Source organism: Apteryx rowi, unplaced genomic scaffold (assembly GCF_003343035.1).
Source record: "Apteryx rowi isolate R43461 unplaced genomic scaffold, aptRow1 scaffold_62, whole genome shotgun sequence".
NCBI classification, from domain to species: Eukaryota; Metazoa; Chordata; class Aves; order Apterygiformes; family Apterygidae; genus Apteryx; species Apteryx rowi.
Window position 1 is genome coordinate 1,723,166 of NW_020450894.1, and position 20,470 is coordinate 1,743,635.

General features: G+C 35.3%; 1 protein-coding gene across 5 annotated transcripts in view; it reads right to left on the reverse strand.

Moving 5' to 3' along the window:
* KDM7A (lysine demethylase 7A) overlaps positions 1-20,470 on the reverse strand; it is a 67,951-nt gene that overhangs the window by 19,847 nt on the left and 27,634 nt on the right. For 4 of the 5 annotated variants that reach the window (XR_003256356.1, XM_026083860.1, XM_026083859.1 and 1 more), the window contains 8 exons: positions 16,661-16,778; positions 15,602-15,762; positions 13,431-13,572; positions 12,969-13,155; positions 12,017-12,179; positions 8,456-8,543; positions 7,621-7,727; positions 4,521-4,612 (listed from right to left, as the gene is read on the reverse strand). Coding sequence is in view for 4 of the 5 variants with exons in the window: in XM_026083860.1 (XP_025939645.1) it covers positions 4,521-4,612; positions 7,621-7,727; positions 8,456-8,543; positions 12,017-12,179; positions 12,969-13,155; positions 13,431-13,572; positions 15,602-15,762; positions 16,661-16,778 (1,058 nt within the window). In the remaining variant the exon portion in view is untranslated. Of the gene's footprint in view, positions 1-4,520; positions 4,613-7,620; positions 7,728-8,455; positions 8,544-12,016; positions 12,180-12,968; positions 13,156-13,430; positions 13,573-15,601; positions 15,763-16,660; positions 16,779-16,911; positions 17,066-20,470 lie in introns of all 5 variants that reach the window. The other variant, XM_026083862.1, reaches the window with a different exon arrangement.

The following is a 20,470-nucleotide window of genomic DNA, read 5'->3' on the forward strand; positions in this document are numbered from 1 at the left end:
CACTTGATTTGTTTTTCAGATAAAAGCAAAGGTAATATGAAATAAATGAAACCACAGGAGGAAAAAAAAAAAAAACACACAAGAAAAAAGCCAGATAAACTTCTTTTAATAAGTATAGCAAACTGCCAGGACAGATACTTGCACACTCTGAAGCACCCAGTCCAAGCTTTAGAAGGCAGCAGGTACCCTGCAATGCCTGAAGCTCAGGGTATATAAGGGAGTCTCAAGGTCAGCCAGCCCACAGCTCCTCTTAGAAACTCTAAGAGCCTAAAAAAGCAGCAATATGAAGCCATACTGACAAGTGAATAACTTTATTTCTCAGTAAATGGTTTCGGCTTCTCCTTTTCCTTCTACCATGGTCAATATAGAACCACACTTTGGAACTTATTACAGTAATGACCTCCAAAACAGCTAAAGACTAAGGGAATTTCACTAAGGCAAAAATCTAACCTACAGATCAAATCAAGAGCAATAATGAGTAACCAACAGATGAATTTCTAGCCAGGTGCCTCATGTTTCACTTTTTAAATGACCTTTTTAGCATATTTAAGATCTGGTAGAAGGCTGCAGAAAGTGATTCAAAATCATTCACTATGAAAACCCTACAAAGCCCTAACAGTGTATATTCACATTAATCCTGTGAAACAGTATCAGAGCACAGACCGATTTTTGTATGTTTATTACCAATCTGAGTAGGTTCAAAAGCTCTAAAGTTAGTTCTAGTTTAAAAAAAAGAAAAAGAAAACCTTAATATTTCATATATATATATATATATATATATATATATATATATAGTTTAAATTTGTCCCAAGAGATATTTAGCTAAAACTGAACAGACAAAACAACACTCACACATAGACCAGAATGACTGACATGAATTCTGGTATCCCCTTAATTGACTTTCTAAACGGAAAATTATCTCACAAACGCTGTATAGAAGTTTCAGCTACCCACATTTCAAAAATGAGGTTCAGCCGCAGAATTATTGATAGAAGTAATATGATATTGTAAAGTGCATTTCACTGAACCTGGCTTCCTCTCACTCATTAAAACCAATGCTCTCTCCAAAAAACCCCAGATACACAACCAGTGTCATTGATTCTACAGGAAAGATTAAATTGGCTGCTATTATTTACCATTGTTCACTCCGAGTGCACCAATTCTACACATTCACACTTGGGAACGGCACCTGTAGCACTAACCTGTATTTTTTCCAGCAAGTTACTGGTCATTTTAGGACCACCCAGTCCTTTTTATACCTTCACTCTCCCAAAAGCTTTCTTGTCCATGAGGACTTCAAGGGGAAATGACTCTGATGTGATCCCCCAAAGCCATGACTGGAAAGTTTCTCTGGTTTAAAAATACTGACAAGCCTTCCTAATGCAAATATAGTTTATATCAGAAGAAGTAAATTATTTTGCTAGTTTCATTTACAATAACTCTTTGAGCAAAATAAGTTATACTTGCAAGCTCACTTGTTTGCCAGTATAAAAGGCATCTATTTATACCAAAGCTTTCCTGACTAATCTGTGGCAGAGTAATTACAAAAAAAATCCATCCAAGCAATTTTGATACACCAACAAATTCAAATTTATATATATAACCGAGCAGTCTGACAGAGGGAAAGGATGGGCAGGAAATATGAATATCTAGAAATGACATTTCTGAAAAATGATAATAATCATTATTAAGTAATTTGTTTGAGTTGCCCCTGCATACTGCCTCTTGGAGGAGCAGCAAGCAGCCTCTGGGACTTAGTTCTCTTGTACTGAGAACAGTAGCAGCAAAATGTTTGAAGTACATCAGCCGTAAAATTTCAGATAAAGAGAATAATGGAAACAATTATGATTCACTCAAGAACATCACGAAATTGTTTTCTAAATGTTGAAAACAGAGGGCCCTACAATGCATGCATCCCTTAAAGTAACTGCGTCATCTTTCATACATACAGGCAAATCAATATCTGGTAAATCTTCAAAAGAGGGAACACAGACCCTGCCTGAGAAACCAATATGACATAAGACTAAAACAAGGAAAATGAGCACTGGCAAACACTGGTCACTTGTCCCCTAAAATCCAAGCCGACAAATGTTTAAAAAAAAAAAAAAAGTATTCTTTTCACAGATATATAGTGCAGATGATATTCTAGTCAAAAGTCCCACAAGTTTTATGAAACAAGAATCCTATCTTAAATCAAGAGATACAGATAGAAAAAAGAACCCCTAGAAGGCAAACAAATACATCCATCTTTGGAGACTAGCATCATAATTAAGCATACTGATACATAAAAACACACACACACACACACACACACACAAAAAAAAAAAATCAAACACCTTACCCCACCTTGAAAAAAATTTTTTTTTATCCTTAAAAAAAAAAAAAAAAAAAAAAACACAGAATAGTTGTCCAAAATAGTCCTATGGCTACATGGGCCAAACATCTAGAAAATAGAATCTGAGACCTGTTGCTTACGCAAGGTGGAAGGAAGTCAGAGCTAAACCCAAGAGCTCAGAAGACTGGATACATCATCATCTTGATTGTGTATATCAACTAACCTGCAGACAAGTGATCTGCACCAAAGTAATCAGAGATTTCACATACCAATAAAAACCTTGCACAAATTGAATTCAAGTCAAGACATGAAAACTAAAATAATTGTAGCAGCACTGATCATCTCTGTTCTCAGCCTCTTGTAACTCTTGGCAGTTTTTAAACACTGCAGAAATGAAGATGCTGCTGTCTTGCTGAAGACAAGATAAAAATTCTCCAGCAAGTAGTTAAAGCAATTCATTAAAATGATTCATATACGTCTTGAAAGTATGTACTCCATGATAGGAATGTGAAACTTCACAAGTAGGCTTCTCATTTGTGGCATATTCATTTGTCAGTTTTTTCAGAATCTGAAATTCCTGTCTGAAATACCCAGTGTAAGCAGATCATACAGCAAAGTACAAAGCTCTTACTGTATACAACTACAACCCTATCACCCACATGGCCTACTGCAAAGAAAATATCAGCTCACTTATGAAGCAGCAGCTAGAAAAGATGAACACAAGCTGCAAAACATAATAGTTGGCGGAGAGCAGAGAACATTCCGAATAGTTCACAGATACAGTGCAATTTCCTCACAATTCAAGTGTCAGTATTCAGTCAATGGTTTGGGAATACTCACTAGTCTCATTAATAAGTATTCAGAAAGCAGAGCCTACAATTATTTTTTTTCACAGACAAGTAGGAAACACATCACATGCTAGACAAAGTATTAATTAAACTATTTAATGAACTACTAGACAGTACACAGATACTACGATACTGTACTACAGCAATCTATTTAGAAAAGAGGAATTCCAAATCAACTTCAATTAAAAGTAAAGATTTATACAGGTCATATTTGATCCCAATTACCAGCAGTCAGACTACCTGGTTTGTTGACTATTCATGCCATGGATGTAGAGATAGCTTGGATTCACATGTGGTTTGATGCTTAGGCACAGCATCCTGTAGCTAGCTAGCTTTGGTCCAGAACAGCACGGACATCCTCAAGACACAGAGAACCACCTCAGAGGTTTTACAGAGGGTGAACAAAGGTTCACCTGGAAACAGTAACTCCACATGGAGTAACAACCTCTTCATTTGTACGCCATGATTCGAGTTCCAAGAAGCTTACTATATGGGGTGCAGCACTGTGCAAGTATCACAGCCTGCTGCGATGCAAGTCCTCTTACAAGGAGAACTTGTGGGCAGAAACGCCAAACAGCTCTCCAAAAGCCAATTTGGGTCAGTATGGCCAGCAACAAGCTAGAACTAATAAGGTCAGTCAGAACCATCCTGACTCTGTCTCTGAACGGCACTTCCCAGAAGCACAGGTTCCAAGAGGGCTTATTAGCTCAGGCTCCAGCACATGAAAAAACACATGGAACCAGTCCAGGTCCAGTGCTGTGCCAAAACAAATAAGCTTTCCTGGAGAGCACCGCACCAGAAAACCCAGAGTAGACAACACACTAATGATTTTGTAAGAGTCAGCCAATGTTCAGCAAGGCCAGCATCCAACTGAAGTTAATAGCCTTCTATGGATCTAAATTGACTCTTCAGTGATACAGAGGTATCTGAACTGTGCTTCTTAAAGCACTGACATTAATGGAAAATCCTAAATATAAGGGCATTACATGTCTCCATTGCTTCAGACAAGGATGAATTGACTGTATAAACAGAACTGATTTGTTAGACATAAAAAAAAAAAAAAAAAAAAAACTTATCCACTAGCATACTCATCACACGCTGAGGTAAAGCAAGGTTCTGTTTCTATTAGCCAAAATACCAGAGCTTATTAACTGGTCTAAAAAGACTTCATTAGCATCATGCAATATAAAATCATCATGATGATTCTTCTCCAAATCAACAGCACATAACCTTCACTGAGTATTCCAGTATTCATTAACAGATGAAAATAATCTGAAACTTACTTCTAGAACAAAACAGAGTTTATCAAATTAACAAACGAAATCACTCATACTCACTTCTTTTTTCATCCATAATTTTAAAGCAGTAAGTAAAGCCTTCACTCCTTGCACTAAGTAACTTGGAGGCTGGAAACCATCTTCCCTCAGTTCTAAAAAAAGATATAGATACCAATTTAGAAACACAATGTAATGGTGAAAACAACAGAATGATATCTACCCTTTAGGCAATAAAGTTGCCATTATGCACCCACCCCAGAAAAAGGAAAAATTGTACAAGTAAATTAAACACTGTATCCTGTATCTGTATGTATATCCCATCAAAAAATACCCCAAACCCAAAATAATCTCAAATAAAATCTTGGTTTTTTGGCTTCTTATTGTGCAAATTACTGATATACTACAATTAAACAGATAAAAATAAATAAAATAGATTTACAAAGTAGAACAAGAGAAAACATATTTGAAGAAACAATCACCTTTGTTTCATTCAGAAATATTTTAGTCAAAGGTGACCAGAGTGATGCGGGATGAGCTGTGTCTCTACATTAGAATTCATACTGCCTGTTCCTATACATACAGCAAATGTTTCACACTAGCACACTTTCACTCCCCGAACATTTTCTGTCACCCTTCCAAATATCACAGTTCTCCCTCACCCAGTTTACATAGTTTTCCCTTCCAAAACAAAAATGGAAAAAAAAAAAAAAATCACATTCTGCTAAGGAAGCTCCTCCTCTTCTTAGGGAACCTGGTGCTCCCAAGTAGTTGCAGTTCCTCTTCAATTTTCTCTTTTCATTTTTATGGAAAAGACAAGAAACAAATCCTCCAGAGAGTGTCAAAAGCAAATTTCAGCCTCTTTCCAGTCTCCTGACAAACACTTCCATTTGTCAATAAGGAATAGATCAGTCCTAGAACTATTTGGCTCTTTTAATTCCCTTGAAAGAATACACTAATAATTCTCTATTCTTATGGATAGTATATTAGTTCACTTGCAGGAAAAGAAAGTTCTGTTACTAAACAGCTGCTCTTCCCTCCAAGATGGCCCCTACTTCTCAAAAGGTGCAAGAAGGAACAACAGGCCTTTGAGCTGCAGCAGAAGCCTTTCTGCCCACTTGCTGACTCAGTTGGTAAAATTTTGAGAATACAATGCAGCACCACAGACTGTTTTTTTTAACTATAATGGAAAAGACTACATCACATAAGAGTGTAACACAAATAACATGTACTGTAGAGATGAACAAACGCTTGTTCTGAAGTCCCCAAAATTACGGACAAAATACCGTTTAGGCGAACGCCACAACACTCATAATACCGCCACAAGCACTTCTTGTCAATGAAAAGACAAAAATCAAGGAGTTATGACCCTATAGTATCATTTCATTTAAAAAAAGAACAAAAAAAACCCCAAGATACAACACACTAATTTTGCTTACTGACCTGAATTTCACATAAATTACTGCTAGCAACCACTTGTTCAATGCATTACAAGTTGGTTGTCACCATCATCTCTCACAACTAAACTGATAATAATCCCCTATTTATAAGACACAAGATTCAGGCTGGTAAACACCTTATCCACAGGAGTCTTGATGCCAAAGCTCAAAGCCCAACATAATCATCACTCTAGCTATGGAAGCTTCAATTTTGATTTTTAATACTGGGTTTATAGATCATAAACTGTGTTCTGCAGCAAAATATCTACTAAACCATAAATCAAAAATAACACAAGAAATCTTCATATGCCTCCCCTAAGAGACGAAACACTGATGTTTTATGGTCTTCTGGTCTACACATACTCAAGTACAGGATTCATGTGATAAAAGCAGAAAAAAACCTGGCGCAGTGTAGTTAATTAGACTACTTAGAAACCTAAATCCCACTGTTCATACAGAACACAGAAACTTTAAATGCTGTTTTAGGGAACAGAGTTGTTCAGTGCCTCAACTTGCTCGAAGTAGAACAGATCATTTTGAACACTGTAATTATTTTCACATTGGAAAAAGGTTACCCGAGAATACAATCTCTTTCAAAGCAGAAGCAGAAGTCACCAGCCTCCTCTGAAGGCTGACTTCTCTCTTTTCAAATACATCATTTGTAATGTGACTTTTATTAATAAGACTAATCAGAGCAGGCAGAGGGCAAGATATTTGAGGAAAAGAAGGTGAAGTCAGAGAAAAGCAATCTCACAGGCTCAATTATGTAAGGGTACAGATACAGGAATTACGAGACTAAATGAGGAAGTTTGGAAATGACTGGAAGCTGTCAAGGAAAGGAAGCTGTAGAGATGCCTACTGATAAACACCGGTCTAACACTGCTAATAGCAATAAAGGAGCTGATCCATCTTTCCTCCAAAAGCCCTCATGGATATCTTTCCCTTGACAAGAAAAAGCAAAAGACAATTGGTAGTTTGACTGAAAAGGTCAAAGAAAATTGCAGAAGAGCAAGAAAATCTCCACATTGAACTGGGAAGCCACCAAGAAGAAACTCAGATATAAATCAGTGGGATCATCCAAAGAGAGTTGTTTGATGAGGATAGAAAGGCTACGGGTACCCAAAGATGTTAAAAGATGTGGGAGAAGCCTGACTGAAAAAGGGATGAAATAACATGAAATAACAACTTCAAATCTGGCTTTAAAAAGTCTTTTCAGGTAACAGGAAATTAATCCTGTTTGCCCAGTAGCATAACTGCACTGTGCCAGAATCTTAAATATTCTGTCTTGATAATCTAGAATATTTTCATTGACCAGATATACTATCAGCATAGATGAAAAACCATTTAAAAAGTTCAAAGTTTCCACTAGCATGCTACAAAATGTTAGTTACACACATCACATATGCATTAAGACTTATGGGCAGCTCAAGTTCCACTGGAAGCCTTTTAATTCCCAAAGTCGTTTTCAGAAAGATCATTTACTAAAGAACTGCTGGATCTAGAACTGTAACAGTTCAGCATGTACTAAAATCTGTTGATCTGGTTAAGAAATAATGTGACTTTTCAAAAAAAGGAATTAAAGTCTGGTTTTCCAGCTCAGAAAGTTTCTTCTGTTCACAAATTAGTAATAAACTTTTCTTTATGACACTGTCATTAAGGTGTGTGTGTGTGGGGGGGGGGGGAAGCACATACACAAATATCTCTGAAAACAAGAAAAGAATTACCTTTCAAAGTTTCCAGTAAATTTTTGGCCACAAACCAACAGATGGCTTCAAAGAAAGGAAATTTGAAAAGATCTGGAGTTTTTAGCCTCTTCTCCATTTCATAACACCTGAAAAAATAGAAACATTGTATTACATGAATATTTTCAATAAATTAATTCATTATTCAATTACATAATTATTCAAATTGATACAATGTTTAAAATAAAGTAAAATAAGCATGGCCATGATAAACAAAACAATTCAAGTACCACATAGTTAAATCCCAACAAGACCACATTTGGACAAGATTGAACTCTGGTCTCATCCAGGCTCTGACCTTATCAAGTTTGACTGCTGCACTTCTAAGAATAAAGTTGGACTTCATAAAACTAGGACACAAACCCAATGTGTGATCTTTTAACAGATGGAATTTTATCTGGATTCCACTGTAATAAATAAAAACAATATGTTTAGAAGACAGCTCCACATCTTGGACAAAAACTAATACAGCTGCCCTTAGAGCAATGCTGACTCGAGGATGCTCTTTTCAACTCAGTTTCGCACACCTGGGCTTGCTCAGTTTTGATTTAGTCACTTATACTAATCTCCAAAGAAGGTTTTTGGGTTTTTTTTTTGATTTAGTTAAATTTATGTGCACCCTTCCTTTTGCTTTTGAAACAAACTTTGCAGAAGTGAAATAATAGTATGTGCTTGATACAATTTAACTAAAAATGCCACTATGGCCTGTTTCCAGAGCCTGTACCCATTTGATCCTGATTAAGAGCATGACTAAAAGTATCCATTGAAAGAATATCCTACTTATGGAGGAAAAGATATAGTGAAAGCTGAGATTAACCTGAGCTGCATGCCAATGTTGAGGTTGTGCAAAAAGTTTCCTCCAAAAGCCATACAATCCTGAGATGTGAGCACAGCATGAATCCAGCCTGAAATGACAAATTCTGAAACTTAATATATATGCACACATAACAAGATTTTGTACCTGGAAACAAAAAAGCAAATACAAATTTGTATTCTGTGCTAAGAACCAACAATCTCAATTTTAACAAAAAGAAGATTATAAAATCTTTCTGAAATCTAGTGCAACTGTAGTTTTCTAAAGCAGTTAAAAGCAGATAAAGATCTTAAAGACATTTTTAACTTGAAAAATCAGTGGGGTTTTTTCTTTATTTTTTTTTCCAAGTAAAAAAATTCCCCAAAGTTTTCCCACCAATCAAGAAAAATAAGTAAGTCAGGAGAGAAAGAACAGACTGAACAAAAGATAATGTAGTAAAAATGAGTGAAAAAATTATATTCCTTTCAATACTTAGGTGTTGCTTACAGTAACTGAACTGTTTGCACAACATATAAGAGAGTCATTTAGCACTATTTAAGTATCTCAAATAAGAATTCAGAAGTAATTCCACTAAGTATTCTAAATATAATCATTCTATTTCCAGTGAAGTTATAATCAATTTAAAACCCAGACTAGGCACTCTGACTATACTAATTTGTCACATAATTGAAACACTGTCCTCTTGAACTCCACAACTCAATATGGTAACTGCATGGCCAACATTAAGCTATCAATCTGGCTGATTACTACTGGAGAATTTCAAATAGGTACGCGAAAGAACATACAATATTAGCTTCCTAATTCAAAACAGTTGGATTTATACTGTGTAGATTTAACACAAATAAACTGTATATATCTACACACATCCATGGTTCCTCTTCCAAGATTTTCTTCTGATTTTACATGCATACAGATGATCTTTTGATAAAAGACCAGTTGACCGTATATTTGCTGATTACTTCAGTTTGATCAAGCATAGGCAGCATATATAAATACAGAAAGACCTCAACTTGATGCAAGATCAGCCCAAATCACAAGCAACTATAGATTTCTAATTACCATTAAAACCATACCCTAAATTCAGTTAAGAAAACCAGTTCTGGTTGGTATGGTACCACAGACAGAAGGACCTGAAACCTAGCAATCACATGGACTAAGCAACATGCCTAGTATGTAGCCTACGAAGGATGTAAGTCACAGAATGGTATATGAAAAACTGAAGAATACAATGGCACATGGAATTTAAGGGATTTTTTTTTTTTCTTACAGTTATAAATTGTTTGGTTTTATTGCTGTTCTTTGAAAAGCGCAGACTGCCTTGTATGAGAAGATGGATTTTGCATTTGTTAATATGGTTTCAGTTTTCCACTCTTCTCATCATCACAGTATATGAATACCTCTGACTTTCCAAGGAGAAGGTGTACTTCAGCCTATCATACACATGTCTCCCCGGATACTGGCTAAACCGACAAAAAAGCTTGTTGCAGTTTCATCAACATCAAGCTTTTTTCTGGCACAGCAGTATCAGCTAAGGGATGCCATTTTTTTCATATTCCTACTTGCTATTTTTATGGTGTAGCTTAGAAAACGGTCTATGCAACAAAGTAAGAGAATTTGGTGTAGACCATATAGAACATTTTCAACAGAACAATTTGATCATTAATTAAGATGGAAATCTTGAATTATACTTATGTGATTCTCAAGAGCCTACCAATAGCTGTTATTCATCTACATGCAAGATTAATTTTAAACTACAAGTGTATTCCTAACATATTTCAGAGACCATATAATAATTATGAGATCCTGTAGTACCATGGCCAGCAGGAATGGCAAAAATATTTTCCATTAAAGAACACGCTTTTTAAAAATCCTTTAATCAGTCTTACAAAATTTCCCATTTCTTAAACATCAGTCTTGAAGAGCTAGTGTATTTTACTGGTTCTTATGCCATACTCCAAGTCATAAATATAAATAATGATACTCATCTTTAATAATCTGCTGATTATTTGGGAAGCAGTAACTATTTCAAAAGATCTGTGGATTACAATGAAGCTCCTCATTCTGTGAGTATATCCTGCCTTCTTTCTTCATAGTTTAGGACCTTACACTTAGATAAATGGAAAATGACTGTCATTCCTCGTCAAAAATATATGGTTTTAAAGAGCTCTGGAGGTTCTAGAATGTTAAGTACATATACAGCTCTTTACCATGTAGTACTTGACCACAATAAATATTTATTCTGGACAAGCCATGAACTAGAACAGTAAACTTCACAGGTAGAGAACTGAGCTACTAGAGAAATGTAGTGACCTGTCCAGGAAGTCCGTGACAGAGTAAGGAACTGAACATAATCTTCACAGCTCAGTCTAGAAATAGAATCGTGCATCATTCAACTTCTACATGTACTTAAAGCTTCCTTTCCCAGAAAAAGGAAGATGGTTCCCAGTACAAGCCTTAAGAAAGTATTTATATGGATGGGCTAGATAAATGAAAATACAGGAAATTAACTGGCATTCTCTCTATTGCCAAAGTATTGTTTGATACATTAAAGATTTCTGGGTTTATGGGGTTTAAGAGGTATATAGGAAAGAAGTTTACCTGGGCTTGGTGTTTCTCTTTTCTTAAAAACTGTTACTAGGATTATCCTTTTAAATCAATCACTACATTAGCACAGTCAACTTATGATCCAGAGGTGCCATCATTTATCAGATGCTATCAGATGAAGGTTGGGAGAATTTTATTTTTATTTTTATAAGAAAATGAGAAAAGACTATGCCTCTTTTTTTTTTTTTTTTTTAAAGAAAGCTGCTGCACTGAATTTATGAATTCCACAGTTTCAGAAACTCTGCATCTACAAAAATCATTTTATTATTAATAAAAGGAAATAACATATAGGAATTTAGTTATAAATTCTTCAAATTTATTTAGGGACATTTTCATTTTGGTAAGCTTACAATTTCATGCAATTCTTTTAAAGCTCAGAGTCTCCACATACTCCAACACAGATTACATTTCTGGCTGATAGAGTTGTGGTATGGACAAATTTTTGTATGAAGCCAAAAAACAAAAATGCAAAACATTTTTCTACTCTTTATCTTCTAGCCTACAGAATAAGAAAAGTATGTAATGCTTTTGTATATGTGTATTATTTATTAGGCTAGAAGCTGCAATAATTTTGCCTAATAGGTCTCACAAGATTCTCAAACTGTAAAAATACAAGAAATTGTATTTTAAAATTAAGAGAAGAATTCAGTCTGGATATTGACCAAAAGGTGGAGAGTGTGAACTTTATGAATTGGAACAGTTTTTCCTTGATAACCAGCTTGAGCTTTTATTTGTTGTCTTATACCTGGGTAACAAACACCACTCCTTTCCTCAAGAGCTGTAATTACTGTCAGCAATTTTAAAGAGCTAATTATTTGTTTTCAAGGTATAAATATTTAAATTGTTCTCTCTCATTATCAATTTTTAGCTTATCCTAAAATTTTGAATGTAATGTTCCATTTTAGGACACCTTTAATTCCTGGGGATTAAATATAGACACCTAAGTCCTATGAATCTTACCTGTTGGAACAAATAAAGTGTGTCCTTGCTTCACAACACATTTGTAACATTTGTCAACCTTGTCCCCAAAATATACTTCACTTTGGGTTACAGATGAACTCCAAGACTCATACAGAGCCAAATTTTCATCAGTAGGCTTGATCAAATAGAATATCTTCTCACCCTGTTAAACAAAAATATCAAACAAATAAATTAAGGTCCTGTTGGAGGCATAGTACAACTCTGGAGTCACTTGTAACAAAAACAATAGATTGGTCTAAATGGCAATGTTCTGTATTTCCACTATGGAACTTTGGGGTTTCCTAGTTATTAACATAACAGTATTTCACAATTGCCATCCATCAAAAACTTAGTCAATGTTACACTCTAACCAGCGGGGGGGAACTAAGTAACATTAAGGAATAATTTACTCCTTAGATTTACAGTGATCAGTCATTCTCAGCTGGAGACTGATGCAAATTGAAGAGACTTATGATTTAAAAAGGAAAACAAAAACTAAACAACCCCACCACTTTTCAATGAAAAATTCCAGGTTCAATAAACAATTTGTGGATATATGCACACATGCCAAATGAGGAAACATAAAACGAAACCACTTAAATTCTTTTACGTTGTTTACAAAATTCATAAAAAGAATAAAAAGTTGAACATGTCATTGATTTTCATTGCATTAGTTTTTTCATACTAAAACCTCACCATCCCACCTACCAGGCTATTATAATGATCAGTCCACCAATTACAGTCTAGAAGCCACCAACAGCATGTTAAAATAAGAGCACAAAAGTACAGCATCAACAATCAGTAATTCATTTTCATCTCAAGTGTAAAATTTCATTCAAAATAGGTAAGAATCCCTGAATGCCAGTTCTTTTCATAGCAGAAAGATGCACACTGAGTAAATTCTGTTTCACATACTCAAAGAAAAAAAAAGAAAATCAAGAAACTTTCATACCCAGAGAACATGGTACCAAACTGATGTTCCTCCAAAATCGATATGAAAATCCGTATAGCTGTCCTGGACACCCATCAAACAATACTTCTGAACAAAAGGCTTAGGGAAGACAGAATCATCTGGCCAATAGTTTTCCACCCATGAAAGCTTTCTGGCAATATCTGGAACTTCCACCAATTCAGACATCCTAAAAATAAATAAATAGATAAATAGATGAAATAAATAAAATGAAGACTAAAATACACCTTTTTAAAGCAACAACTTTAAATGCTTACGTTTCCTACATCGTTATTACTTTTGAATTAATAAAATTGTTTTTAAACCTGTATTACAACACAGTAGCTGTCTCAACAAAATATGCAGCTTCCTTATTTCCTACTACAGTTATTATACTCCTACAACATACCGTTCACCTTAGCAAAAACAACTTTTCATTTTGCAGAAATTAAAGTCAACACTCACTTTGTGTCTGAGAATTCCAGGCTGATCACATTCAATACTTTGGGTCGGTCAGGATTTGTGAAATATTTAATATAATTATGGAGCTTCATTTTGCTGTCTGCTTGTCTTGCTACATCTATTACATCTATCACTTTGTCGCCACCTGTGAAAAACAGGATGACTTGCTTAATCTTATCACAGATAAACAGCCATTTTTAAGAGAAATTTAACTTTTTTACAGCATTTACCAATCCATTTCTCAACAAAAACTCCATTATAATCAACATTCTCTTGGAACAGAGATAGGTAAGTATAAATCAATTTCTTATTAGGTCTAATTTTAACTCCTATAGTCAGTTAAGGACAGAACTGAAAAAAGTCTAGAAGTATGTCCTTCTTTTCAGTGGTTAACCAGAAAGAAAAGGGAGCAACACAGAATGACAGCAATCAGCTTAAAAAAAAGGGGGGGGGGTTGTGGCTGACATTGGAAAGTCTAGTGCAGAGAAAGTTATCAAGGCAGATCTATTCCTCTGTCTTGCTAATAATCATCACCAGAGCACTTGAATATTTAACACAAGGACCATTGAGAATTCTTTACAAATAATGAATCCTATGGCTCACAGGTTGTAATTCTTAGTAATCTGCACTGAACTTGTGCCATAATTGATGGGTTTCAACATTGAAAACTATGCAGGTACTCCATCACACACATTCTAAACACAAAAATACCTTATATACATGCATAACTTTTAAGCATAAAGTAATTTCACTGATAATTGAGTCATGAGCATGCTTCATTTCTGAAGACGACAGGGATTGGTTTAAATATGGCGTATTTTAAAACAACAACCCTGTAGGACTAGACAAGCAAGAGACAGCCTTTAACCAAGAAAAAGGGGAAAAGGAGCAGCACAAAAATCAAAAACAATCAGCACAGCAGATTAATGAACAGTTTAAAGCACTAGAACTAATTCTGAAGTTAGTCCTACATTTCCTTATATAATTAAATTATAATTCAGTCTTGCAATAAAGAAAGAAGTAAAGATGCATTATAGTAGTAACTATATTATGCCTATTTAGTTAGTAAAGGGTCAAATTAAAAAATTATGTTTGGAATGCTGGAATGTATCCAGATACACATTATAAACACATTCACTTCAAAACTGCAGATTAATATCATCCTGGTAAATTCTAATTGGAATAATATTTACTCAGTTTTCTTATTTTTGGTTTCAATAACAGAAAGGTAGATTGGGGAAATTTCAAATTTTCCCTGAACTGAAGAACCTGACAGGTCAAAATACATGTATGGGAAGGGGAAGATTAAATTCCCCTCCGAATCTGAATAGGCCATTTTCCAAAGAAAAGCTTCAGAAATATCAAAATGACAATTACACTTTGATGCAGAATGCCATCATACAAGGGAATTAGCTTATCATCATCATAATGGTAACAACATTCCATATACTACATATTTCTTCTGTTCTGTTGCCATTGTAAAATGCCAATGGACACATGTCCTGCTTTTAGCACATTTCATTATATTAGGTTATCACAGGAACACAGACAAGGCCATACACAGACAGACTTCTCAACTGCACTATATGCTACTGGAAATTTCATGGTGCAATTGGCTCAGTCTTGATCTCTCTGTGCTCCACACTCACATGAGGTTGAAATGATTACAGACTGTCAGCCGAACTGATAAGCAGGAAATGATCCTGGAGAAGCTGTATTTCTCCTACGAAAGGAGGTCGAGGTGGGAAGCTTTCCAAAAAAAGGATTTCATTAGGTAGTGTCAATTTATGGACCCCAAAACATTTTAAAATATCCTGACCAGTGATCAACCTTTATTGATCCTAAGAGTGATTCATATAATTCACACAAAGAGAACAATCTTGAAAATCATTATATTTTATTGGTCTACAATATGTAGCAGAACAAACACATCAGTGTTCCTCATTTAGCTGGTGCCATAATTAACATGTTGGAAAACTGTAATGTAAGGGTGTACTCCTGTCACATACCTACCACAAACAAAATCAGTCTAATTTTACTCTTTGTCAGTCTGCTGGTAAGAAGCATTCAATTTAGAATACATATTTAGTACACTTGAAGCTCTTATAATTGTGCAAATATTTATTTTACTTTATAGACAGAATCATTTGCACATATTCTAGAGTGACCCTTACCTACATAGTGTTCCACATCTAAAACAGAGAAAGTTGGTGGCGGAAGTCTGAGCCCCAGACCATCTAATTTAGGAACCATAATTGGAACATCAAACCCATGTTTCTCCAAATATCTGTGTGTCAACTGGCTGCCATGCATTTTCAAAATGACTTCATCAGCACTGGTGGAAAGAAATAACAAAGTATTAGCAAAAAACTCTCCTCCAAGCATTACTGAAGAATAATTACATTACCTTTTCAGGGGTTTTTTGTTTGTTTGTTTTTGAGGGGATGGATGGGGAGATGGATGCATCTGAATCCAAAAGAAGTGGACCCAGTGTTATTAGACTGGGCATTCAACTAGAAGACAATGACAACGTATTTTAAACTATTAAGAAAACATATATTGACGTGCATAACCTGGGAACTCACAGCCCTTGCATACGATTGAAGGCAATAGCTTAAAAAGACAGGGAAAAGGAATTCTTGGAGAAAACATTAACATACCTTTTAATAACAACAACAAAAATCCTTTAAAGGATTATAAGTCATTATGTTTCAGTAAGAAAGCCATCCACAGACAACCTGGGATAAAAATATTTCTGTTGCAGTCAAGTCTATCCACCTTCCTCCGAAGCATGTGAAAATGGATAGACTATCAATTCATGTCAATATTCTATGTTATCTGAAGGCAAACTGGGGAGTTATTTCCCAGTCTCTCCTTTCCTGGTCAAGAGGAATAGACAATATTCGAACAGTTAAGGCATTCCAAAAGAACTCCCCCCCCCCCCCCAACAAAAAAACCCAACCACCAACCCTGTAGCAATCCTGATGGACAACATGTCTCAGTGCAAAACTGATCAGGGGAAGTTACAGCATGAAAAAGGCAAACGTATCCTTCTGGAACAGGGAGTGCCCAGGGGTAGGGGAGAAGGAAAAAAAAATTCTAGAGGAAGAGGAAGACATCCTAGATTTTTATTTTCTGAAGCGGAGAAATGTTGAAGTCAGCTCTTCTTAGACACACTCATTCCACAGAGTTTCTCCATTTTTTCACCAAAATGTCTAAGTGAACTTCTGTACCTTGGGAAAGAGCGAGCCCGCAGCTGTTTAACAAAGGTTCGTGTTCCAGCCTGGACCGGTTTGGAACCATCATCCAACTCTGTGTAGTCATGTCTGTGCCAGTTCCTCCTCTTCTTCACTAGGTATTTTAGAAGGCTTTACATTAGTTAAATCGGATGGCTCAGATTAGCAGTCATTCCATCAGTGAACCAGACACGCTTCAATCACATTACTAAGATCAAACCTTATTGTTTATGCAGGTGACACTCTACCTATCTGCAGCAAATGAAATCTTCAGCAGGCCTGGCAGTAATCCTTTGCATTTCTACAGCTCCTTCCAGCTGAGAATCTCAATGCACATTATACACCATGATTTAAGACTCCACATTCAGTGCAGCATAATATAAGGAAATAAACAGTGGCAGCCTGAAAGACGTCCAAAATTACAGACAGAGTCAACAGCGAAGCTAGAAATAGAATTTTAGTTTCCTAATGCTCAGACCTTTATAATAAACAGAAAAATCCTACCTCTTCAAGATCCACATGCTTCATTTTATGTATTAACACAGAATCAATAAGAACTAACCCCACTGTGCTATTCACCATATGAACACCCCCATATTCAGTCTGATAGTACCACTATTACTACTATTCACCACCTTATTCTGTTCTGAATGAATTTTTCTTTTATCCACTGCTCATGTCTCCAAAACAACTCTGGGTGTAAACTACTTCGGGTAGGTACCATATTTATTACACAGGCATAATACATACATACAAACATAATGTCCCAAAATAATGAATCTCTGAGTTGTCTGAAACTTCTTGGCACTTTCACAAAACATTAATGAAGAACAAAGGATAAACTAATGTTCTATTACAATCTGGGGAATCTGATATCGACAGCGCAATACTAACTAAACCGAATTTAACATCTCCCTATACTTACAGGGCCAAAGAAAAACTAGACATTCTCATAAAAATCACTGTGTTGGTCACCTCATGACAAATGACAGACACGCAAATGAAAAACCACCCTTTTTTTTAAAAACACCAAGTTGTACGCTGCCTCCCCATTTGACCTTTTTTGGCCTGAAGTGCATCAGAGGACAAAGTGGCTTATGATACTGTGGTGAGCTTACCACCTGCCTTCAAGTTTTCATTATGAATTATTTCATTATGAATATTTCATTAATTCATCTTAACCAACCAATCATTTTGTATCTTCATGTATACGGAACACAAACTTAGTACTTTGAAAGGAAGCTCTCATTTAGATCATTTACCTGTTAGTTAGCAAAATGCACTCAGTAGCACTTTCAGTCTATACAAACAAACTTATGTCACTCGTCCTGAAACATTCAGTAGGCTGAAAATCCCAATTACCTTCCCAACAGGTGCCTCAGCAAAAAGGACTGCTATCTCATCAGCTGGGGAAGAACCTCTAATGGTGCTCAACTTGCTGCCCTTCTGCTGACATACCAGCATACCATTTACTACACTAAGAAATTAAACATAAGCAGCATACAGTAATTTTTAGGTCATGTTTCAGTTATTCCCAAAAATCAAAACTAAGCCAAGCTCTGCTCCATTGTATTTAATAGCTGCTATTAAAAGTCTGCCCCAAGAAGATTTACTGAGGCCAGCTCTATAATTTAACAACCAGTATTAAGCAGAAATTACATCTGCTGAGGAAACATGGAGGAGAGGAAAGCTACTGTTACTTGTCTGCACAAGCGGTGTCTTACAGGCATGTACAAAACAGCCTGCAAAGCAAATCCAACCCCCACCTAAACAACTGTATTAATAAAAGTTGAACTTTGAACCTTATGAAAAAGCTCATCCTTAACCATCATGATGTGCCCAAACTCAAAGAATTGCTAGCAATACTGAAAACAGAACTACCAATAACATGATGCTGGGGATTTAAAAAAAAAAAAAAAAAAAAANAAAAAAAAAAAAAAAAAAAAAGCAGCTTCACTGCTGCTTCCGCAGAAATACCAGTTGCTTATATAGAAATAACTGACATCTTATAATCACTACACATAACAGATAATATTCCTCGTGGTAAGCTACTGCCTATAAGTGGCAAATGGTACCCTTTAGAAGACATTTAGTAGAATAAACTGACATTTACAGCTATTTGCTAACATGAAAATCAGTGTTGAAGAGCCAGTTTAATGAGCCAGTTATCCAAATAATAGTAAAACTTCATAAATAATGAAGCCAAGTTTTATTAAGTTTTAAAAGCTATTTTCTCAATTGTAAATAATAATAAAAGAAACTAGTGGCTAATGCTAATTTGTAACAAGGTAGTTTTTCATAATTTCACTGCTGTTATAACAGCTCATTAAAATTGTAAGATGATACAGCTGTTTAAGAGATTTTATAGCACAAAACCAACTTTTAAAAATCTGTCTTTACAACATTTAAAGACTAGAAGTTAAAATAGCTCTTTTTCTCTACTTAGCACATGCTAAGGTATCATACTTCTATAAACAAGAAAACATTAAAGAACAGTAATGAAAATTATTTTCCCTCTTATATATCTCTCTAAATTATTTTCCATAGCTTTTACAATCCCTTAAGACATTACAATAACAGTTGCAAGAAAAAAATGTAACTGAATGGATCTTTGTGCTCAAATTTAAAACAAAATTTCTGTGTAAATTGAAATGGACACATAACCAAAAAAAAAAAAAAATCACACACTCAAAACTAGCGGAAGGAAAGCTTTTACCCTCACTATTCTTGAAAACTCAGGAACAACCCACTGTGACAACATTTAAAATATACACACCAAAAGTACACCAGAGAATTACAGGAGAATATGTAAAAGGAAAGGAGTGAGTTGGGAATTTTCATGAAAAGCAAGCTGAAAGTTATTTTTAAATTACATTCCTTACACATTCAAAACACTGGGCCAATAACTGTTTTTAGCTTAGGCAAACATTATTCCCTGCCTTCTCACACTTACTAGTCTGTTTGCATGAGAGGTCGGATGCCAAACTTTAAATGGGGTTCAAGACCTATGCATCTGTACAATGAGGCCCTGAGTCTTGTAAGAGGTCCTTCAAATGATACTCAGTAACCAAAAGTGCAAGAGGAGTGTTAGCATGGGAAGACCAAAAAATTACAGTGAAGATGAAGGAAACAACAGAATAGCAGTTCTGAAGACTGGTACAACATCTCAATATACAGTCAGCTCATATCAAGCACTGGTGTTATTACCACAGTCAAAAAAACCATATATATATAGAGAGAGTGGTGGTGAGGGATTAGTAACAGAATTTGAGAAGGTAAAAACAGATGAAAAAATTAACACTCTGACAACCACAGTCCTAGTAATGTTTACCGTACTTTGTGCTTTCTTAAAACTCTGGATTCTGGAGCCAAGTGATAACATGAGACACTCAGCTTTCATGTAAACAGAGCATATTTTTACACCTAAGAATCACTGAGATAACTTTGAAAATAACAAAATATAATATGAAGACTCCAGAGTGAATAAGCCAAGAGAACTCCAAAATGTACTACAATTGTTTTTAAACTCTGTTTTAAGCTTCTCAGGATTACTTATTTGGTATTTTACAGAGATGCTTAATAAAGGCCTTGTAAAACTGTTGCTCTTCCAGCACAAGAGTATGATTTAATTTTGGTTGCAATACAAAAAATACATCAGATAACATTGTTATTATTTAATTTGATCTTTACATCTAACTATACAGTAGTTTTGAGTATTGGAACTCTTCCTTCATTAACTTGTAGGATGCTGAAAATAACTATTTGGTAGTATGAAATTTATCTTTCTGTATATCTTCAGGAAATTAC